Below are 24,735 nucleotides of genomic sequence, written 5' to 3' on the forward strand. Positions count from 1 at the left end.
GCAAATACCGTTAATGTGAACTTTAGCGCATAAGTATTAAAATTACAGATATTCAGAATCTCAAAGTACCAATAGTGTCCAAGAAAAAAAGGAAAATAATATTTAGTATATGTAATGTCCATAGACGTAGAACAAAAGGAAGACTTAGTGTGTTGCCATATAGCAAAACCCTGTCCGCCTTTTTTTACGTCTATGGTGATGTCATTATATTTGCAACAACTTGTTGATTTGTTTAAGAGTACAATGTTAGTACTTAAGAAAAATCGGTTGTTCAATTAGATTTAAGTACCTTCTTTAGTTGAGCATTGGTTCCTTTGAATGCATTTAAAATTGCTGTTTTTAGAATTTGTTTTTGGAAATTGTATTTTAGTTCTAGTCACTACACATTCTTCCAATTTTGTTTAGTAACACATCACATTTTATTCTATCTTATTTTTTAGAAATTATACGATTTATGAGACACATTTTTAACGCACATTTTTGTTTTTAATTTTGCTTGTTCCTTTTACATTCCTTTTTTTTGCAATATTTACATTTTCGATAAATAAACATTTTTATATAATTTGTTGTTATTTCTTCTTTTACCTTTATTAAGATGTATATATCTTTTTGGTTATCCTTGTCTCTTGTCCTTGGTCTGAGGTTAATAACCAAATGTGCAAAATTTTCAAGATTTTATTCAGTTCAATGAGAAAATCACAATAATCCAAATTATTTAAATTCAACATCAATTCATACTTAAAATAGTAGAAATAGTACGTAATAAAGCATTAGAATCATAATATTTCTAGAAAGCCCTTAAACAAGGAAGCCGAGGTAATGAAATGTCTTAATTAATTCAACTACGACTTAGATCAAGACGAGAGAACAGAAAAAGTTAAGGAGAATCAAGAAAATAAGAGCACAGAACATCGCGGTTCACATTTTACGACCTCAACTTCTCTTATTTGTTCTGTGGGGTGTTAAAATCGATCACAAATATTAAAAATAGATCTTATACAAAAATACGTCATAACAGTATATTCGATGTCACATCACAAACATGAAAAACAAGTACAGAAAATGTAAAAATCACAGAGATTTTTAAAGTTACATACAGAGCAACATTTGAGTTAAATGTTGTTAATAAAAAGATCAAGTACAACTACACATTACTGAGTTTGCGTGTAGAGTCAACAGCATATCATGTTTTCCAAATTCACACATAGAGTACCGTGCAGTAATTTGACATGCGATTGAACGTATCTCCTTACAGCTCAGCTTTTAAGGTCCAACACACATTACATAAAAATTTTTTTTGCTAATATCTAGACATGAGGATCACAATTTTCAGTCATAATACTAGGCAGTAGAGTTCACAGCAAAAATAACGTGCGTTGTTCATTATTATCTAATAAGAGAGTTGAAGCTAAGTAGGGATTTGGCTGCTTTGGTCTCAGTGTGGTCCTTTTTCTTGGCCGGGTCTATCATGAAGCATTTCCACAGCCTGAAATGATAAATTTATATATGTATAAAGTTCGTATATTTTCCTGTATTTTAATAATAATTTTTGACCCAAGCAGTTTGACTCGGCACTCGAGATGACTGAAGAACACTCGAGCAGTGGCTTATGCTATGATAGGAGGGAGTGTCTGAGCTATTGTACGGGGAGTCCGGCCTATGATAGGCGGAGTCTGAGATATGATAAAGTGGATTCAGAGCTATAACACGAAGAGTCCCGAACCTTCGTCTAATCCCGCTGTAATAATAAATGTTCAAGAAAAGCAATCCCAGACAACCACCGCAAATGCGAACCATTCCCGAGATATCACCACCGTTCGCGGTTTCGGCAGGAACAGTGACGAACAAAAGAGTGTTTAATCGTATATGTCTAATTTTGGTTTAAACATACAGTGTAAACTCTTTATAACGTTATTCTTTATAACGATAAACTCCCTATAAAGTAGAAGTGTACACAACTTGGTTGGTTTACGTTAAAACCCATACATTGATACACTCTTTATAACGATACAGCCATTCTCTATTACGAAGAAATGTGTTTATATTTTAACAGTAAATACATAATATTTATTATCGGTATTATTGTTTATGTTATCTTATCAGGTAACAAAAGACTTTGAAGCTCCGAAACATCTGAGGTTGTAAACGGTCGGTCTTGTTTTGTTATTCTTAATTGCCTTGAACATGTGCAACATGACGCTTTGTTTTCTTGGAAGTGATGGTCTACAACCAGTATTTTGCAACCAATGGATCAAAGTGTGATTAAAAGTCTAAAGGGTCACTACAGACGGAAAATGTTGATGGATCTGATCGAAACTGACGGCAAGGTCTCGATTAATATGCTACAAGCAGTGAACTTTATATCAAAAGCCTGGAAAGAGGTAACTGCAGCCACTATCCAACATTCTTTTCGTCATGCTGGGTTATGTAGTAGCCAGACAGTAGAAATGGATCAATTTGATAGTGAAGACAATCTACCGCTGAGTGAATGGATAAGCCAGTTCAACATACCAGACAATTTTAACAAAGATCTACAATCATACGAAAATATAGATGAGGATGTAGCCACAACCGATTCACTTACAGATGAACAAATTGTTGATTTAGTTTTAAAAAGTAAGGAAAACCCCAATAATGATGATGAAGAAGATGATCAAGTGAACGAAGCCGAATCACCACCAACAATTCAACAAGCACTAGATGCTGCTAAGTTGATAGAAACATTTTTTTTGTTTAATCAAGATGATTCCACCACATATCTAGATATGAATAGGATACATAAGATAATACAAAACAAGTACTAGCATAGTAAAAAACGTCAGACAAAGTTAACGGACTACATGTGTAAATAGCAATATAATGTACATAATTTTGCATATTTTATCTAAGACTTATTAAACATTATTGTAAATTTGGTTGATTTATTTGTTCACTCCATATAACGATAACTCTCTATAACGATGAAAAATGCTCAGTCCTTTGAGTTTCGTTATAGAGAGTTTACACTGTATGTACAAGTTTAGTTTACTTTTATAATCATAGATAGCATACATATACATACATATGGTCACTTCTATATCCCTTACGGGGTAGACAGAGCCAACAGTCTTGAAAAGACTGAATGGCCACGTTCAGCTATTTGGCTTAATGATAGAATTGAGATTCAAATAGTGACAGGTTCCCATCCCTATCCCTATCCCTTAGTCGCCTTTCACGACATCCATGGGAAAGAGATGGAGTGGTCCTATTCTTTTTTGTATTGGTGCCGGGAGCCACACGGGCCCATAATCATAGATGGCGTTATCCCATATTTTGTTTTCCATATAAAGTACTAGCGACCCGCCCCGGCGTCGCACGGGTGCAAAATTCGAAAAAAAAATATACATAAAAACCTTCCTCTTGAATCACTCTACCTGTTACAAAAAACCGCATCAAAATCCGTTGCGCAATTTTAAAGATTTAAGCATACAGACAAACAGACTAAAATAGTATAGCGGGGCGAGATTGAGAAGTAAAAGCCAACTACGGGATAACAACTTTACTTCGAGTAACTTTTAAAAAGAAATAACAAAACTCGCTCGCTAATAAGAAGTGCATACCGCACCGGTCCGCGCGTTGTTTAAACACTGACTTGTTCAATGAGGCGCGCGGGCGGCCCTCGACGCGGGCGCTGGGAACGGCGTGGCACGGACGAGGGGGGCGGAGGGTGACGCGACGTCTCCCCGGAAGGGCCCACAATGTTGCCCGCTATAATAGCGACTTTGTTTTATAGTATGTAGTGATGATACCTGAGGGTCTCGTCGGCGCCGGCGGAGAGCACGGTGGTGCCGTCGGGCGACAGCGCCAGGTGCAGCACGCGCGCCACGTGGCCCGCCAGCTCGGCCGCGCGCGCCAGCTGCGGGTAGCGCCACACCACCAGCTGGTTGTGCGCGTAGCCGTGCCCGGAGACCAGCTCCTTGTAGTGCGTGCTCCACACGATCGAGCACACCTGCCAAGGAGATGCGTGTTACATTCATGTTATCACGTGGTACTGATAGTTTCAGAATACAACCTTTGAATGAGTGAAACGGGAAGGGACGAACTTTGTGAGAAACAAAACATTTTACCTTTACTAATATAATACATTTTGGCGTGCTAGCTTTTTAGTACATATGTACATACATACATATGGTCACTTCTATATCCCTTGCGAGGTAGACAGAGCCACCAGTCTTGAAAAGACAGAATAGCCACATGCAGCTATTTGGCTTATGCCGAATAGAAAATGATAGAATTGAGATTCAAATTTTATATAATATAATAGACGTGACTATATGTATGTATGTATGTTAACATTTACTAACCTGCTTACATATTGGCGTGCTAGCTTTTTAGTTCTAGCAATACACTCAAACAATAATTAAGCTACCAGACATTCACCATTACAATAAATGAACTTTTCATACTTTAGGTTAACTTGTGGACTTGGTACTCTAAAACAAAACAATTAAGGAAGCAACCACACACTCTGATGATAAAACCATAAGTAGATAATAAAAAATACCTGAGACTTGGTATCGACAGTATTGATGTTGGCGCCGGTATTGACGTTCCATATCCGTATAGTTCTGTCAGCAGTTCCTCCGCCCGACGCTAGAATACCAGCGCTCCATGGACACCACGCGAGGCCCTTGACAGCTGCTAAATGCTGGCTGGAATTTAAAAAAATATTAGAATTTGAAGAAAAATTTGCGTGTCTTACACTTGTTAAGATTTGACAAGAATGCTTAAAACTTTTTTGGCTCAATTTTGTTTATTTAATAATATATTGCTACGGGCACAAACACCAGAATGATGATGATTGATTCACTTTTTACTTGCACTGTACTGAGGATATAGAACGCCTTTCAACACAAGTAAGTATATATGATATTCGACAATGATAGTAAAATTTGAAGATACAAGTTTCCTGGACAGTGTCCCTTATTATTGTCCGATATTTGGACACAATTTACATAAACAAATTTTATCTTCCGAAGAACGATTTCTATATAAAAGATCTAAACATATTTGTAAATTGATATCCGGTGAAATGCTGCATTGTAGCTTGTTCCGCCACTTCTTCTACACATGCGCTTTGGAAACGGTAGTAGATATAATTAGACTTGTGTTAGATAATCACTTACTTGAAGGAGTATAGGTACTGTGGTTGGCTGTAATGTTGGCCCTGTGCGATGGGCCAGATGTTCAGCAGGTTGTCGTTGCCGCCCGATGCCAGGTAGCGACCGTCGGGAGACCATTTCAGTCCGCAGATCTGAGGTCAATATACAAAAAAATAATTAGTGTTTGAGAGTAAAGAAAAAGTTATTAAAGAGAAACTTGTGTTAGAATTTTAGGAGATTACGCACATCTCATTTGGAATCAAAATCTGTAATATTTTATAAATAGTATAAATATGAATAGAATTAGTATAAATAATTACAACTCCCAACTAAACATAGTCAGAGCTGCTTGATTCCATCATGAAGCCATCCAGTTGAACGTGGCCTTTTACACTGTTGACTTTTGACACTGTTGACAGATGTAGGTAGACAGAGTCAACAGTGTAAAAGAAGGCCACGTTTATATATATACATTCAGTCAGAAAAGTATCGGGAATGGATTATTTATTTATGGTTCCAAATTCAAATTTTTGTTTTTTTTGTTGTTGTTAGATTGGCACAACTGTTTTCCATTTTGGCGCGGAGTTTGAGTTGCATCTGTTGTTTACATTAAATACAGTGCTATTTTTAGTTATATCATATCTAGTGTGTATTGCTAATTTCATAATGGATAAAAACATCGAACAAAGAGTTTAAAGAGTAAATTTTGCATTGCCAATGGAATATCGTGTTCGGAGTCACTGAAAATGTTACAGAAGGCTTACGGTGAATCGACTTTATCAAAAACTCGTGCTTATGAGTGGTACAAAGCGTTCAAAAGCGGTCGAGATGTGATGGAAGATTTGCCTCGCTCTGGTAGGCCATCAACGTCTGCAACTGAAGTTAACATCGCAAAAGTGAAGGAAATAGTGACTGAAAATCCTCATTCAACTTTGAGAGAGATAGCCACCGAACTTTCTGTATCTTACGAGTCGATCCGTACCATTTTAACTAATAATTTGGGTATGAAACATGTTGCCGCTCGGCTAGTCCCAAAAGACCTGAATTTTTTTCAAAAACTCAATCGCATGAGAGTCGCTGAGGACATGCTAGAACGAGTCAATTCCGACCCAACATTCATGAAACGCATTGTTACTGGTGACGAGACGTGGGTTTACGAGTTTGACATGCAAACTAGTCAACAAGCTTCGGAGTGGCGCCTTCCAACTGAACCGAAACCGAAAAAAACACGCCAAAGTCGTTCAAAAGTCAAAGTCATGTTGACTGTTTTCTTTGACTATCGCGGTGTTGTGCACTCGGAATTCTTGCCGGAAGGTCAAACGGTAAATAAGGAATATTATTTGAGTGTTATGCGGCGTTTAAGAGAGCAAATCCGACGAAAAAGGCCAGATTTGTGGAAAGAAAATTCTTGGATTTTGCACCATGATAATGCACCTTCGCACAAGGCCATCATTGTGAACGAATTTTTAACCAAACACTCAACAAATACCATCGAGCAACCACCATATTCACCAGATATGGCTCCAGCCGACTTTTCTTCTTTTTCCTAAACTCAAATTACCACTTCGTGGCACCCGTTTTCAATCGGTAGAAGACATAAAAGAGAATTCGCGGCGAGAACTGACCTCAATTCCGGAAACAGCGTTTAAAAAATGTTTTGATGATTGGATTATTCGTTGGCGTAAGTGTATCGTTTCTAAAGGAGCATATTTTGAAGGTGATAAAATAAATTTGGATGAATAACAAACAGTTTGTGTATTATTGATCTTTTCCTGCTACTTTCTTGACAGAGTAGTATAGTGAGAGTATATATATATTATATATAGAGTGTAAAAGTGTAGTAGAACAACCTCCTGCGTGTGCGCATCGATGGTGGCGACGGCGTGGTCGCGCTGGCGCACGTCGTGGTGCACCACGCGGCCGTCGCGCGCGCCCGACGACACCACGTACATGTTCCACGCCAGCGAGCCCACGCGGCCCGTGTGCCCGTCCATCACCTGCCAAACGATACGGTACATAATAAAAATACGACTTTATTGTTTTCTAAAATATATATAAAGATAGTAGTATCTGCTTGTACCTACGGAAAATTTTTAGTAACCAACCATTTTATTTAGAGACCAACCACTTAGTTCGCAAATTTTAAGATTTAATCCTTTTAAATTGTGTAATGAAAACTATAGAATCATTCATCACGTTTTTCAGTGAACATTTTTTAAACATTTTTATATTAAATTGTTAAAACAATTAAAAAATATTTTTTTTTAAATAAAATACTTAAACAACACAAATTGTTAAAACAATTAACACTTAAATTTACATAAAGAACTTAGTTAATCTAATAAAAATTTGACGATACGAAATTGCTTACCCTAGATCTTTTCATTTTGACACAGTCCCAGAGTTCCACAGTAGCCGAAGAGGTTCCGACGGCCAAGTGTGAGCCTCCGCCTTGCACCCAGTTGACTGAGCAAACGGTCTCCGAGCCTTCAAGACTCAGAAGTTGGTCAATTTGTCCGGTCCCCGCGTTCCATAAGTACACGGAATTACCTAAAGCTACAGCTAGGATGTTCGACGCGCTCCAGTCTACCAAGTTCAAATCTGGAAACGAGATATTACATTAAGGTGTTTATATAAGTTGAATTTGTAACTATGATGTCTTGGGAAAGAATTAAGAGAGAGAATGAATCTGGAATACATTGTGATGAAAGACAGATTTAAGGATGTGATTAAATTGCATCTTTCACTTGCTTACTATGGGTGGGTACTTGGTACGCGTTTATAAATATTTAATAACGAAATAAAGAATTTTTATTTCGCACGGAGGACTCGACCAGGACTTAAGAAAACACCAGCGGGGCTAGCGTTTTTTTAAGTCCTGGTCGATGGATGGCGTGGCGTGTGATGCGTGGCGATTATATCACGCGATGAGTTGTCGCTGTCTTGCTTTTTATTATGACAAGAAAAGGGACAAGGATAGTTTTCGCGCTATAAAAACAGCGGCGCGCGTGCCATGTTGACCCCGCAGGAGATGATCATGCCGTATGTTTAGTGATGAATGAGAAATTAGATTAACCTTAACAAGCAAAAATTCACACAATCAAGTATTGATGAAGGCAGTCTAAACTAGAAATAAAAATATATATATCAATAATACTTACAATAATCATCCACAATGTCGGGCGCATCTAAAATCCTGTCGGGGGCTTGAGGTATGTATCTTGTCGTGTTCTTCACTGTCGATGGCACTTTAGACTGGAAATTAATATATAAATATTAATATTTTCTATATTATTTCTGTAAGAAGTGTTTATTTCTACATATGTGTCGCATAACTTCAAACTTGGATAAATCCATCTTCAAAGATTTTTAAGATTTTGGTATCGTTAAAAAGAAAAAAACACAAGCTTTGAATCTATTTTGTCAGTTGTGTATAAATCCGGATAGTTTGTGAGAAATTAAGAGTCAAAGTCATATCATTTTATGAAAACCAGATACATCCACTGTCCATTTTTTTTCAAATGATGGTATATCCATGACGACCAATCAACGCATTGCTTTTATCCAATATGTCCGACAGTTGACGTAAAGTTTACGACTTTTAACAACTTGCGCTCCCGTGTTTTATTATTTATTTTGGGTAATTACTTCGTTTCCATGGATAATTCTATTAAAATTTTGTCACCCAGTAATGCCCGTAAACGGCCTAATATAAAAACTCGCCGTAAGAAAGAGGAAAGAGCGAAAATTCGGTAAATTTGTATGCAAGCGTTATTTGAAATCTTCAGACAGCGCTAGTGATGTGGCTAGCCATTATCGACTCAATTATCTACAGTTACTATTGTGTTATTCTACTATTACAAAATAATTTGGATGTGACGAAATATGTAACAAGTTTTGTTTTACATACGACCACTCCGATCTTTTAGTAGGTATACAGGACTACAGGATTAAGTTTTGTTTAAAATAATTTATTTAGTTACTCACTCTTATAATAAAAAAACTTCGTTTTTAATTTATTTTGTCACACCTTTTTTTAATAGAAAAATGGTTTGTCCTAGTTATGTTATTTTTCTTTCTATTCAGTTAGCTAACACGTTTGACCCTTGATAATTTACCGTGATATCGTCATGAGCACATCCCTAGCTCGGGTCGTATTTTTTTAAATCTAGTTAAATCCAGACAGGTTAAATCAAAATAATATAAATCCATCATAAGTTTTTTCAAAGATGGATAAAATGCATTCCATTATATCGAATATTGGTAGATCCAATCTTAAAATTAAATTTTTGCAAAGACGAATTGATCAATTATTATAATTGATGAAAGGGACGGTTTTATCAACTATTGTTGCCATTTTAAAATAAAAACTGCCTTAGAAATCAAAGTGTGTATATTATTATCACTGTTTTCTGAATATCTTCTAAATGTGTAGAGTGGATTTATCCGACTTTGAAGTTAAGCGACACATATAGTGTTAAGTCCAGGTAACACCTTGTATTATTAATCATTCGGTGGTTTCACTGAAAAGCTAAGCTGTTGACCGAAGACCCATGTAAGAAGACCTTGAAGTTAAAAGCACCACAGCAACTAATTACTTGTTACAAAAACTAATAATTCCAATTTAAATATATATGAAACTTGCCAAAAAAAAACAAATAAATAAATATTCTAACTGAAGACTCACATTTTAAATAATGTGATACTCAAAGTTATATTTATTTATTTATGTAAGTTCACAAAAGAATATGAAGGAGCATAAACACAGAAATTGAAGTACAAAAGTGCTTCTTATTTCAATAGAAATCACTTCCAGCAGACCCCTGACGTGAGAGGGGTGATAAAATAATATTCATCTCTTTTTTTGAATTATTGAAAATTTGCTTTATTCTTAATTCATTTTCAGAAGAATAAGAACAAAAGGAACATAGGTAATAATATGTACTAAGTATTTGACATAATCCAATCATAGGCCACATAAAATATTTTAAAACATTATATAATTTCTACTAATGACCTAACTGTATTGTTAGAGCAATAAGCTGTTATGATGGTGCAGTGAAATGAATCTAGCCCTCAGATTAACACAGAAGTTTATTACAGCATGTTATAATTGTAATTGAATTATTTTATTAACATACCAAATATACCAGCTCACCTCTTCCTGCCAAATAAGGAGAAAAAGGTAAACCTTTCATTGGAAGTTTTAGATACACTGCATTATGGTACAGTCAAAAAGCCATTAAGTGTACAGGTCTGTGATATATTAAAAAAATTTCCCCTACATATAAAATAAAGCTATAAAGAATGAATATTTTCTCAGATTTCCTTTTTATACTGTGATAAGCTTTTGATAAAATTTTTGTTAAACCCACTTCATATGATAACCCCCTTTCTGTTACACGTTGTATAATTATTTATGGTATAAACTGTAGTCTTCAATGTTAATATGCAAAGCTGTAAGTCTTTTACCTGTGAATACACAACCCGCAGTCTGTTCTGGTAGCCTTCGGGCGCAGCAGGGGCTTTGCACGTGTACTGCAGGAGTCGCCCTGACTCAGCCTCGTTCAGCACTCGTCCAATTGCCTCACCGGCCGCTGTCGTCGCTGCAGCTTCCTCATTTTTATCTTCCTCACGGTTCATCTGTGATTGAAATCAAAAATAAGAAGATAATATTTTTTGGTTTAAAATATAAGATATTAAAATTTTTAGCTTGACAGAGAAAGAGACACAACAGACAAAAGCTCAATATTTTTTATCAATTTTTCATGTACTTAATAAAAAATCTCACCATATAATGGCACAAATCGAAATTAGAATTACTTCTGGAAGGGATGAACCTGTCAGCTTTATTTGGTGTTTTTGATGATTTGTTTGGAGTGGGAGTAGCTATATTACGACCTGAAAATAAAATGTACAGAATATCATTTGAAAACAGAAAAAGCATTCATTATCAACTTATGAATACCTTATTTATTAGGAGCTCACTTTGTGGCTTAGGTTTATAATTGAAATTTAAAAGCCTCGGTAGAGGCGCAGTTAACTTAATTGTCTATGAACAAGTGTTGAAATACATATAATTATACATAGCTTTAGCATGGTTAAAATTAACTACAAGTCTTTTAATCTGTTTACCAAGGCATACTTATGTATTAATTTTGTAAGGAAAGGACCATTATAATACAATCTGAAGCATCACATAATTTAGATCGTTATATTATAGTGAGTCTGAGAAGAGATACAGACACACTTTCTTTTATTATACATACAGAGGAAATATCATGATTCTTACCAGGTGATTTGTTTTTTGACGGCGTCTTTTTCCCTTTCTTGTTCTCATTTCGTGGTGGTGTTTTATGCGTGGATACATTGTTGTTAGCTGATAAAGACAGTTTTTGCATCGACTGATTGCAGGAACTAATATTTGCATTCGAAACATTCTTGAAAGAAGTGCTCAGAGACGGGTTGCGGTTCTCAATGTTGCTTTTCTTTTCCCATCTTTGCAACGGACCTCTGGTTAGTGGACCATCCATTGTCGCCAAACTGTTTATTTCGTTTAGGTAATTGAACTGAGCCATTGTAGAACGAAAACTTTGTGCACGTTATAAATAATTAATAATACACTGTCCTAAAAATGCATTAAACCGATTACAATAGCTTTTAACAAAGAAAGAAATAAGTAAGTGAAACTGCCAGCTGCCGTGATCATTTACAATTTTAAATTTTCAAAATCCGTTGGAATTTGAATTGATCGACATTATATTGACAGTGACACTCTGACACTGACATATTGTCAGCGATCCAGTGAAGCAAACTATCCAATGATCCAATAAAGCTTGTGGATGGAAGCATCGGAATGTAATAGCACTTTATAAGGAAAAGACGTCTTAATTTAGTTCATAGAAAACTATCAAAGAGGATATAACTTCAAGTAATGTTTTGAAATCTATATTATAAAGTTATATGTTTGTTGTTTTAAAACTTAAAACATGGTTGAAGCTCCGGTGCTCGTAACACTTTTTGTTTTTATTGCATAGTTACCCTCCATTTTTGTAATTATTTTGAATGAGAATAAGATAGTGTCCCCTTTCAATATGCAATGCGATTTACCAGTCACCCTGTACAATTACTAGCTTTCGCCCGGGACTACGCCCGCGTGAAAAGTACCGTCCTTTTCCGCACTTCAAACTATTTGTCTGCAAAATTTCATGGAGATAAGTTCAGTGGTTTTGAAGTGTAAGACGGACAAACTTTCACATTTCTAATTAGTATGAATTTTTCTTGAGTAATACATGTTTTTATGTGCGGTGGGTTCCTGGAATTTTAGAATAGGGCCACCATAGATATCGTAAAACGCGATTAAGGGAACACATTCATCTAGTGCAGCTTGCTCCATGACCCAATATAAATCTTAAATCTCCTGTAAAGGTTGCGGAACTTGCTGAATTATCATGATAACGTCAAAGGTGTACCCTGGGCTTTTCTAAAGGTGTACTGTGTGGTGAGGATGTATGTAATGGGAATTAACGACAAGAGGAAGAAGACACATCCTTTTTATACCGCTAGAAATTATTTTAGTGCAATTATAATTCTAGCTCCAGGAAACCAGTCACACTGGTGTGACTACGGATCGGTTGTGTTTTCACAAAACCAGGCCAGAGTTCAGGGCTTTCGGTTCAATGTAACAATCAGTGGTTCGTCCTTAGGGTTCGATAGACGAACTAGCTCATGACTCAATCTGAAGTGTTGAATTTTGTTACGTCACCGATAGGATCTTCGATCATTGATGTATGATTGAAGGTTAAGGTAGCTATTATGCATGTTAATAGACATCATATTATACACACAACAATATTCCGTGTTAATTTTGGTAAGTAATCTAAATAATGGAAGAATTCAGAAAATTAAAAATTTATTTTATAAAAAAGGTATATTATAATTATTAACTAAAATACATATCAATAAAATATTAATTATTTAAATGATCTAAAAATAGTTTTCAGTTTTATATAATTAACAATTAAAAATTACAGATAAAACATTATTCTAATTATTTTAATATTGTGGTATAAACTCATCAATACAGAGTAAAATGTACTAAAATATGTACAAGGAAATGCAAAACTTGAGCATTTACTTACAAAATTATTAATTCTTCATATTGCCCACTGGGCTATCAGTATTTCCTAAAAGTGAGCTGTCATATAAAATTAATTTCTCTTTTTGAAATGTAAATAACCTATCAAATGGTTTTAGGAGTAATGTGGAAAAACAAAATAGGTAACAGTGGCTTGGACTTTGTTGGGGCCTGGCAAAATTATTGAATTTAAATTTTATCGCGATTGGCTGTAACCTTGGACTGTCTGAAGAGAGTTAAATTAAATTGCGCATAAATAACGATGTAATATTTAATTTTTTTTAGTAGAGATTGATAATCAAGAGATTGCGCAAAACTATGTGCGCTATTTTATGCTAATACATTTTTTTCATAAACATTTATATCATATCATTATATATAGCACCATTATATCCTTTATCATTACATATCAATAATAGAGATCCATTGGACTATACTTAATGGCGAAGCAAAAAATACATAAACAGTTAAAAATGAAACAAAAGTACACTTAATTTCAGTGCCCAGTTGTACGATAGGAGAAATACTGTATACATTATATGAAAGTTAAACAACCAAGTCTTATATCAAAACGTATTAAAAAACAGTAATACTTAGCACATATTCATTAAATTATTGGGTATTTGGTCTTAGTGTAAATCTCCATAAAAATACTTAGTGGAAAATAAAAATACAATCTCGCAATAAAAATGTAAGTTCTTAAATAGAATCGTAAAAGAAAACAATAAAAAAGCACCAGATATACCATAATATAAAATACTGTTTCGAGCACAGAGAGTACAAAATTGAATGCAAAGGGCAGTGTTGTAAATGCTATAAAGAAAATAATATGAAACAAAAATTAAAAAAATACTACAAATGAATTTTTATTCCAATATGTTTCATTCATTTACGGCGTTTTTACCAGTGTAACTACTATTTTCTAAAATTTATTTCTGAAAGGGTGTACAGTTAAAAAATAAAAAAGATTTAATGATTACATACAACAAAATAAATGCTGGTGTAGTACAACCATAATTCATTTCTAGGAGTAGTAATAGTAATAGGCACAAAAATACTGCAACAAAATACTATCAGCGTGATTGGGCCAAGACAGACAGTCTCAGTCTTTTTGACAAAACTAACATAAAACTAGTTGTATTTTTGAAAAAGTTAAATTGAGGCAAATTAAGATAAGAGGGTCATAGTAGAGAGATTTACCGAGTTACATGTATAAGTGTCATGTAGGTTGAAGAACCTCAGATCGATATTCAGATTATTGCTAAAAATTTCAGCAATATCACGATTATTTTATATACTTCTTTAACAACTACAAAAATTGTGCAATTTTATCTTATAAATATTTACGTTATAAACGTGAGCAAATAATTCGTTGTTGGTTGACAAAAATATTTACTTAATACATTAAAACCGACCATAAACATTAAAAAACGGTGTTTGAGCTTAATGTATGCTAAAGTCATGAAAAATATAAAAATTGTGGCCTTAGGGACCTTTGTGACTGGGTTTTAGTTGATCTTAATTTAGTCAAAAATTATAATCTCATTATTCTCAAATAATCATACCGTGACACATAATTGTGCATTTTTCGTCCTCTCGTTATTAAATGTATTGTTATAAATGGGCTCGATATGTTTATATAAATAACAGATAGAGTTATCTGCGGAACAGCGTTCATAAATAATTAAGCAATATAAAATTCAAATTCAAACTTTCAATTAGCATAGAAAAACGCGTACGAATTAAAGCAAGAATTTGTTTTAAAAAAAATTGACTTCATCTTATCGATTAAGTAAGTATATTTGTTCATAAATTTGATCTTACAGCTAGATAACAAAATCACAAGTTTTTCAATATGCACTTCCATAGTCTAGAAATGCATTGCACAAATCACATTTTCTTACTTTACAAATCCATATGAGACAGATTAACTAAATTTTACATTACATGGCATAAAAATGGCTACAGGACAAACATATTGAAACGTTGTATAAGATTTTAATTTAAGAACGATATGTTTTAAGAAAACATTATTCATTACAAAATCTTGCCCTTATTTTATCATTCAATACTTATCGCTCCATAGAGAAGTGTATACAACGTTTCTATATATAAATAGCCTATAACAACGTATGAGAATGTAACTAGTAAGGCGGGCAGTGTTCTTATAGTAACCTTATAAGGTGAAGCACCAAAAATGGCACAGTGTTACGTGTTCGGTTGCATCACGTTCATGATGTGGATGTGGCCGGAATTGTCGACAGTCACGAAACACGAGAATTCTTCGTTATGTATTAATCGTTTGGCGTTCATACCTGAAAGTTTTATGCACGCCAAGATCTCTTGGCGTTTCGAACCTTTTTTGCATCTGAAATGAAAATATAGATATATAGAATGATAGACCCATCATCACCATCATAAATAACTAGAGCCACAATCCCCCCGAAAAAGTTTTCAGACCGAGCAAATTTGTCCGTGCGTTCGAAAATTTATCTTAACATATTACAATAAAGCACACATTCCTTAAATATAAAACTCTGCTCACTGCTGTACAGCTATATGCTTTGGCGGCCTCTGTGGTGCAGCGGTAGTATACTTGTCTGTAACACCGGAGGTCCTAGATTTGAAGCCCGGCCAGGGCATAATGAGAAAAGATCTTTTTCTGATTGGCCTGGGTCTTGGATGTTTATCTATATAAGTTTTTATTATAAAATAAAGTATCGTCGAGTTAGTATCTCGTAACAAATGTCTTGAACTTACTCCGGGGCTTACTCAATCTGTGTAATTTGCCCTGTTTATTTATTTATTTATGCTAATGAGCAAATTTTTACATAATATAAGGATTGTGTGCTCCGTTTAAATGATGTATAAAAGTGAGGAATTGTTTTTATTTGATTTTGTTCTCATCTGTGAATATACTAGACTAGCTGTGCCCGCGACTTCGTCCGCGTGGAATAGTTATTTTGGGCATCATTGGAAGCCCTCAAGGATGAATAATTTTCCTCGTTTTTTCACATTTTCCATTATTTCTTTGCTCCTGATAGTTGCAGCGTGATGTTATATAGCCTCAAGTCTTCCTCGATTAGGGTTGCCATCTCTTAAATTTGGAAAACCAGACAAGACGCGTGAAAACCCCGGATTTAGAGTCCGAAAGCCGGACATGTCAACAAGGTCTTTTAAACATATACAATGCAATAAAAGACATTTGTAAATGTCAAAAATCACCTTTTTTATTTATTAATTTTTTTAAACCCGGTCTACAAATGAAACCTTCCCCGGACGCTCCCCGGATGCCCTCTAAACTAGGACAAATCCGGGGAAACCCGGACGGATGGCAACCCTATCCTTGATAAATGGTCTATTCGACACAAAAACAAAGAATTTTTCAATTCGAACCAGTAGTTTCTAAGATAAGTGCGTTCATACAAACAAAAAACTCTTCAGCTTTATAATATTAGATAGATGTATTCACCTTTTTCGCTTCCAGATAGATTTCCAGCAATCGTAAGTATTGAGACATCCATTGCCGAAGAAAATATTTTGTGAGATATTGTTGTTGTTCGAAGAAGCAGATACTGTGTCGCTTCTGTTGTCAATCGGTGACAGCAGCGGAGATACCACGTTAGAGTTTCTGAGAACGAGATAATTTTTTTAAGTAAAATGAGTAAAACAATACAATCCAATTAAGTCTGGCACTCAAATAGTGGAAGTGGAATTGAGTCACGAAGCCCGATAATTGTTATAACGTATTCTATTCTCACTTTTTATATTTTGGCTTTCGAAATGATAGAAAGAGAGAGATGATAAAACAATGTAGATGATGGCATAAGCATTATCTCTCCTCTCGCTCTTTCCCTGCATTTATCCTCGGAGATAGAGAGGGGAGTTAAGGCACCTTTTTACGTTCATACCTCGACGCGCCGCCGATTTTTAGTTTCATTTAACTGGTAAACTTATTTTTATAAATAAACTAGCTGTGCCCGCGACTTCGTCCGCGTGGAATAGTTATTTTGGGCATCATATTTATTATTGCAAACATCCTCCGCGGCTTTATAAACGGTCACGCGTATTAGAAAGAACGCTGGTTCGCCGTATTAAATGTTTCGCTGCAAATTGCTTATAACGACTATATCTCAAAACCTATTCGTCTGATTTATATACTGTAAATGGCAATTTTAGTCTACATGAAAAGCCGAAAGTAATAAACATATTTATTTGGATAAGGATTAATACTGAATTAAAGAAAATTGGTTTCAAAATAACTTATGTTTATAATGAAAAAATAATCTTAAAAAATGAACATAAAAGTGGTTATTGTAAGTAAACCTTAAGAGATAGATATATGCTCTCGCGGACTTTTTTGTGGCAAAAAATGAGTACTTCACATCTTTAGTACATTGTTTTACTATATCTTTGTTGGTTTGCGCAGCGTTCGCGCGGAAAGCTCGCAGATGGCCGACTCATTCAACTTTCACCTGCATTGTTGTCGTTTCCCGTAGGAAATCCGGGATAAAATGTAGCCTATAGCCTTCCTCGATAAATAGACTATCTAACAGTAAAAGAATTATTCAAATCGGTTCAGTAGTTTCTGAGATTAGCGCGTTTAAACAAACAAACAAACAAAACAAACTCTTCAGCTTTATAATATTAGTATAGATCTTGATCGGTTGGTACTATTGGCTTTTAATTTTTAATAATTTAAGTCATCACTTACCTATTAGTAGGCTGGGTGAGTATAAAGCTGACGTTCCACCACACGATCTCAGCGGCCATGGAGACCAACACTAACGGTGGCTCCTCATTGGCCGGGAATTGAGGCTGGGGATGCGGGATAGACGGCGACCGCAGCACCGAGCTCCGATACGAACGCTCGGGTACTGGAGAGAACGCAACGCTGGACACACGAGATTTGTGGTGGCGGAGTACAGTTACTCTGGTGTTGCGATTAGACACGTTCCAGATCTGAAAGGAAGATTATTATATAAGTATTATATTTTCGATAAATTTAAATAGAATTTTTTTAAGGACGGCAATAATTGTGTATCTCTTATTTTTTTCTTATTGCATGTCCCTATTTGTGCCTTAAGTCATTTAGCTTTTGAGCTTGTTATTCAGACTTTTCATGTAAACGTCTCACCATCAAATCTGTAAAAAGTAAGGTGAAAGTTTCCTCTCGTGTGTTTGTCATGGTTCCATCCACACCCAAAAGGGTTACTTCCGCAAGAGAAGTATCCCTTTTGGGTGTCTTTGACCACAGTGATCGTGTAAGCCCAGCTGACACACAATGTGACTCACTTCAATAGCGCCCGAGTCCGTGCCGAGCGCCAGCTTGCTGCCGTCTGCGCAGAGCTCACAAGCGGAGATAGCGCTGCTCGCTTGCTGGTAACCTTTCGATGTCAGTTTCAGTTTTCCATCCTCTTTCACCATGTGGAACACCTGTAAATAATAGAATTTAAATTTATTTGGTATGATTGATTGCATATATCAAAGTGGGAAGCGAAAGGAATAATTATTATTAAGAAGTAAGAAAGATTAGTTTGATTATTATAAATAAAAATAGTTAACATCATACATACATACATAAAATCACGCCTCTTTCCCGGAGGGGTAGGCACCGACTACCTCTCTCGACTTGCCACGATCTCTGCATACTTCCTTCGCTTCATCCACATTCATAACTCTCTTCATGCAAGCTCGGCGGTTTCGGGTACTTTTGACCTGACATTAACATCATGCCCTATCGAAAGCACAATCCGCAGTAAAGTGTCGGCAGAGAAAACAACGTCAGTTTTAAGAAATCCTTCTTTTAAGTGAGGATAACAAATCTACGGTTTGCCCACATAAAACTAAACTGAGTTCATTATCACCTGGAAAGACGAAGTGGCAGCATCGCATATGACGAGTATACTCTTCTTGCAAGCAGCACAAGTTGCTCGCACGCCGTCCTTCTTCGGATGTGTGGCGTTCAGTACGCTATCCAACTTCAAAGTCTTGTCCCACAGTTTGACGACTGCGTTGATCTCCACCGTGATGAGTCCTACGTCGGGTATCCAGAAGGAATCGACTAGTGTGCTACTGTCGCTTAGTGTCGATGTACTGCCACTGTCTGAAAAACTGTCTGAGTGCCCGTTTTTCTTCTTAACACCTGAACAAATTTGCACATATTCAGAATATCATACATTGTAAATTGATCTCTGAAAGAGTGGACAGGACACTCAATAATTATGATCCAGGAGAGATCCCATGAAAAGTTGCGGAGGTCAGATGAGAGTGGCTTTCTTGTAAAAACCTGATTTCCAAATTATGGTCAAAGGAGTATCAGGTTCCTCTCCAAAGATATAACCAAGATTTACGTGAGGGGGAGAAGATACTGATAAGTATAATTTTCATCTCCGTACCCTGTTTTGGATTCACAAGATCACAATATTTCTAAAACAACAATGACGACACAACTAATCTAAAAACACTTAAATAAATAAATAAATATGGGACACAGATTGAATTAGCCTCGAAGTAAGTTCGAAACTTTTGTTACGAGATACTAACTCAACAATACTATAGTTCTCTGTCAGACCCAACGGTTGACTGGTAGATAATGCTTCTTGCATTAAGTTCGCCAATTGTGCTATACATTTGTATTTTGTGCAATTAAGTCTAAATAATAAAGAAATATTTTATAATAAATACTTATATAGATAAACATCAAAACCTTAGCCAATTAGAAAAAGTTTGTTTCCCATCATTCCCTGGCCGGGATTTGAATGGTCTCTGGTTCGAATGGGTTCGCCGGGGACACTAACCTTGTAAATCGTTCAACATCTCCGTTGATCCCAAAAGGCAACTTCCCTTCTGCATCATCTTGGACTCCCACGCTCCGTCGTGCAACATCTCATACGCCATGATGCACCTATTCTCCCCCGCAACTATCAATAGATTTGACTTAACAAAATTCAGATACTGTATAGGACTTCCCAGATCCATTATCAGTCTTTTCTCTTTGGTTCTAACTGTGTATTTTATAACGTGGCCGGAACGAAGGCCGTATATGATGTATTGGTTGCAAGGGAAAATTGTCACCACGTTTACTTGGTCGTCGGCGTTGGTGGGTATCTTTGTTAGAAGTTTTCGGCCACGCATGAGCTGTAATGAACAGACATTTAAATATACTTGTTACAAGTTAGAAACTTCATTAATTATTTCATAACCTTGAAATGCAATTTTAACCACTTCTGTTTGCTATGAAAGCAACACTAAACAACAGATAGTTGGGAGTAATATAAATAGACTAACACATTATTTTTTTCAACAGTTCCATATTAATAAACGGGTTAAAACCAATTTGATATTTTATAAAGTAACAAACCTGTATATTATTAGTATCGTCCACCACAGCTAACAAAGGTTGTTGTACCCCATCATTATTATTACAAGCGCCTTTCAAATTAAGTTTCAAGGAAAAGCGGTCTAGACTCAGTGCTTTGGTGGCAGGTTTCTTCACAGGCTCAGTTCGTTCGGCGAACGACTGGTTCCTCCGGGGGGTGGTACAATTGCTGATGGATTCGGAGGTAAGTGTGGGTGTTATAGGCGATAATGTGTTGGCGAAACTGACGTCGAATCGCTTCGTTAGGCGTACGTTTCTAAAGGAAAAAAAAGAATATTACTTAAGATTTTACAAGTGTACCGTATTAAATGCAAACATCCAATAATGTAGGTTTTGAAGTTAGAAAGTCAGGTCATTACACAGAGCAACTGCCGTCTGAGCTCTGTGATCCTCTGCCAAGATAGGAACTACATGTTGGCGGAGTTCTCCATGGCGCCTGTTCCAGGGATCCAATGCGTCCATTCCCCAAAGGAAGTCATCATTAACTGTATACTAACTCCATCCATCATATTGAATCAATTTTCTATGAATACTCACTCAATCTGCTGCCTCTTCAAGGACACGTATGAGGCGTCCAGGAACCAGACCTTGGCGGAGTTCTCCACGCCTCCTGTTCCAGTGAGCAACACGTCCACTCCCGGTAGGAAGTCATCGTCCGCTTGAATCTCACTGACGTCCATTGTAATCACGTTGCTGGAAAAATAAGCTTTATTTACAGGCGCGTATGATTAGTAATCGTTTGTAGTAATTTCGAATTATATAGTTACACAAAAGTAATTTTTCTTTTGCTGTTAAATCTATTGGATACATTGTATTGCGAAGCATGGAATAGATTTTCTGATTCTATGAAACCTGGTGATTAACAATAAAAGTGTAAAGCTTAAGTTTAACACTTTATCGATTATAAGAATTTCTATTTGTTGAGTGGTTCGTTTAGTAAGAACATTGTCATCGCACATTTAGAATCTATTGACCAACTGGATAGAATGAGAAAACAACGACAATAATGAAATCGTAGTTGCTGCATGCCTTTCAGATAAGTAAATTCAGAATTAGGTTTACTTTAAAATATGCACGACCTAAGCTTTAACTTCTTCTTCTTCTTATACAAAGAGACCTAAACACAAATCGCAAAAAACAAAACCACTACTGTCAAAACTTACCCTCTCCTGTTTTCAATATCAAAAGCCCTATTGGTGTTCAAATCAATGCATTTAACTCGTTGATCGCAAGTAGACACGAAAAGCATCGTGCCCGACTTATTGACGGCCATAGACAAGAACGTCAGCTTTTCCTTTATGTCATCGCTCGATATCACTTTCTCGCTCTTACAAATGAACCTATTTTGAAAGTTCGAGTAGTTAATCTTTAAATTATGTTGCGTCACTTCTTTATCCTTGAGCGTTATAATTTTATTGGTTCCTGTGGAAGATAAAATGAACTTAAAATAAAGAAAAAAAAAAACAATTAAAACTTCAGAGACAAAACTAGTCAATATTTTAATTAAGTGTAAAATAAATTAGAAAGGTTTTTACCCTAGAACGGTGACAAAATCAGTCTCTTGATTTTATGGATTTTGTTCTGTCTTCATTAATAAAAAAAAACTATACATTTTTTGCAAGTATTCATATGAAGTCACTTACCAGGTACAACAATTAGATTTATAATCCTATCAGTCTCATCAATCGACATCGCTTGTTTCTGAGTAATGTTATCAATAAGCAGTACACTGTGAGCACCATTATTATTCACCGCAGCCACAATAAACTTATCACTGAAGATACTACAGCAGATCACACCATCGTTTCTATCTACATCTATAAGTTGTATTAGCTGTCCGTCAGTATTATTTAGAGCTATAGTTCTATTTGTTTGGGTGAGTATTATATTGTCAGTTTCAGCCCAGCGAGCGTGGACGCAAGGCCGGATAGATGGGTTGATTTGTATGCTACTGTTAAGAGATGGTGTGTATGACTGGTGTTCTTCAGATTCTGTGGAATATGTTAAGTAATTTTAGTAACATAAAATGATTAAGTGCCGTGTGGTTCCCGGCACAAATATAAACAAGAATAGGAGTACTCCATCTCTTATAAACTTGGGATTCTTCTTTTTAGGTGATGGGCTAGCAACCAGTGACTATTTGAATGTCAATTCTATCATTAAGCCTAACAGCTGAACGTGGCCTGTCAGTCTTTCAAGACTACTTGATCTGTCTACCCCGCAAGGGTTATCCGTCTTTATAGACGTGATAACAATGTGTGAACAACGTGATACAATATATGAATGAATGCCCACCAATACAACAGGTGCCTTTAAATCGCTGTCAAAGTGTCTAAAGGCCTGTGGGGTTATTCTTATTGCTTCCTTCTCAACTAGAACTGGAGAAGTAAACAAGGGGAAGTTAAAACATGCGTTGTTAAAATTTGTGATGTGACGTGAAAAAAGATGTCAGTTTTACTCTCAGGAGGGTAATGAACCTCCGACTTTGCAGAATAAAACTGTATAGAAAGCCAGTGTTATATTAGAAGTGGTAAATTCTATTATTAAAAAGATTAAATTTTACAGAATCAAAATAGAAACTAAAAGAGAGAGAGAGAGTAGAAAATAAATTACATCCCAAGTAACATTATAAATGCTAAAGTGTATTTGTTTGCTGTCTCTTCACGAGTTATCTAATGAACTTATCTGCTTGAGACTTAGCGTATATATAATTGAGAGTCCGGAGAAGGGTAAAAACTAGAGTTCCCGTGGGATTTCGACCGAAATTCTTTATTCATATGTAAGTAGCGTCAAATTCACGCGGTCTAAGCAGCGGGTAAAAGCTAGTTTAAATATAAAATGTACCTTCTTCAATAGTACAGGTGTCCTCTTCTTTGATAGTCCACAGCTGTATATCACCATCGGACGACAGAACGGCCACTTTAGAAGGCTTAATGGGACAGGCGCCGATCCATTTTATTGGACACCGAGCGGCTGCTATTTCGCCTTTTAATTTATTTGAGTTTAAGTAGAAAATCTGAAAATACAAATGTGGTTAGAAAACACAAAATACACAAATTGCACATTGAGTTTTAAGGCAGTTGTCTTAAATCTTTTTCTCTTACCATATCGTGAAAATATAATTAAAGAATATTCTGAAACGACGAGCTTTCATAAAAAGTTAATTTGGACAAAGCAACATATTGGCATGTGGAGTCACCGCTTCACCTTTTCATTCGAGAACGGGGCAAGATAAAACACGAATCCCTTCATGCTGATCAAATGCATGAACAGACTTCCTTCTGATCTCCCTCTAAGTAGAAGATATGTTTCTCAGTTTTGTTGTTTTAAGTAAGTGGTAATTCTCAAGTCACCGCTTACGAAATCCACGGAAAAGAGATGGATTGATCCTATTCTAAGTGTTAAGTGTAGATTGCTTTATTAATGTGTATAAATAAATGTTTACCTTTACATTTCCCTTCTGCGTACCAATTAGAACATAATCATATTGAAAACAACAGGATGTGATGGTTTCTTTGACATCAATCGTGGACGGTATTATTTCTTCTATGTTGTGTTCGTGACTGCAAATATTAAATTTTAAACAAAATAAAAAAGGTCAAATGCCCATTCTTTAAATACTCTTTCAGACGAAGACATACATGTATCATAGACAACACAATACCACAAACTCACTTCACATACAAAGAGCATTTGGTCTACCGGAAGTTGAATTAATTTTAGTTTTAAATACCTAACTAAAGTACTACATACAACCTTTTTATCCAGTAATAGACATTGGATATTTAATAATAAAAAAAAAATTTTGTAGTTAAAAGTTTCAGCTCTGCATAATATTTTTTTAAACTTGAAATATTCTTTTTTTAAATATACACTACAAAAACATGACCAATTAAAAAATCAAAGCCAATTGATTAATCATGTTGATACATTTTGTGTTAAAATTAATTGCAATTCACCAGACGTTAAAATTTTGATTGAATTTTGGCGCGTGCTTAATGTAAATGATAAAATTTAGTGGCAGGAAAGCGTTCATTGGAATTTTTTAAAGTATGTTAACTTTGATAAGGAAATAC

The 24,735-nt window shown here is 35.6% G+C and overlaps 2 protein-coding genes across 5 annotated transcripts in view; both read right to left on the reverse strand.

Moving 5' to 3' along the window:
- Window positions 1-688: 688 nt before the first annotated feature.
- Window positions 689-11,860, reverse strand: LOC106136139 (cell division cycle protein 20 homolog). Its single transcript, XM_060945444.1, has 10 exons — window positions 11,434-11,860; window positions 10,933-11,042; window positions 10,614-10,784; window positions 8,303-8,396; window positions 7,513-7,742; window positions 6,992-7,138; window positions 5,166-5,293; window positions 4,544-4,691; window positions 3,789-3,988; window positions 689-1,486 (listed from the first exon to the last, which is right to left on the reverse strand). Exons 1-10 carry the CDS (start codon window positions 11,717-11,719, stop codon window positions 1,387-1,389), a joined length of 1,614 nt encoding a protein of 537 aa, XP_060801427.1. The 5' UTR covers window positions 11,720-11,860; the 3' UTR covers window positions 689-1,386.
- A 1,247-nt stretch (window positions 11,861-13,107) lies between these two features.
- The window catches only part of LOC106136964 (apoptotic protease-activating factor 1), a 35,802-nt gene continuing 24,174 nt past the window's right edge, over window positions 13,108-24,735 (reverse strand). For all 4 annotated transcript variants that reach the window (XM_060945384.1, XM_060945385.1, XM_013337684.2 and 1 more), the window contains 12 exons: window positions 24,105-24,222; window positions 23,504-23,675; window positions 22,303-22,650; window positions 21,823-22,081; window positions 21,197-21,352; window positions 20,642-20,915; window positions 20,079-20,418; window positions 19,146-19,423; window positions 18,574-18,714; window positions 17,993-18,240; window positions 16,751-16,909; window positions 13,108-15,646 (listed from right to left, as the gene is read on the reverse strand). In XM_060945384.1, the coding sequence (XP_060801367.1) occupies window positions 15,487-15,646; window positions 16,751-16,909; window positions 17,993-18,240; window positions 18,574-18,714; window positions 19,146-19,423; window positions 20,079-20,418; window positions 20,642-20,915; window positions 21,197-21,352; window positions 21,823-22,081; window positions 22,303-22,650; window positions 23,504-23,675; window positions 24,105-24,222 (2,653 nt within the window). In that variant the 3' untranslated portion in view covers window positions 13,108-15,486. The remainder of the gene's footprint in view (window positions 15,647-16,750; window positions 16,910-17,992; window positions 18,241-18,573; window positions 18,715-19,145; window positions 19,424-20,078; window positions 20,419-20,641; window positions 20,916-21,196; window positions 21,353-21,822; window positions 22,082-22,302; window positions 22,651-23,503; window positions 23,676-24,104; window positions 24,223-24,735) is intronic.

This window comes from Amyelois transitella, chromosome 8, assembly GCF_032362555.1.
Source record: "Amyelois transitella isolate CPQ chromosome 8, ilAmyTran1.1, whole genome shotgun sequence".
Taxonomy (NCBI): domain Eukaryota; kingdom Metazoa; phylum Arthropoda; class Insecta; order Lepidoptera; family Pyralidae; genus Amyelois; species Amyelois transitella.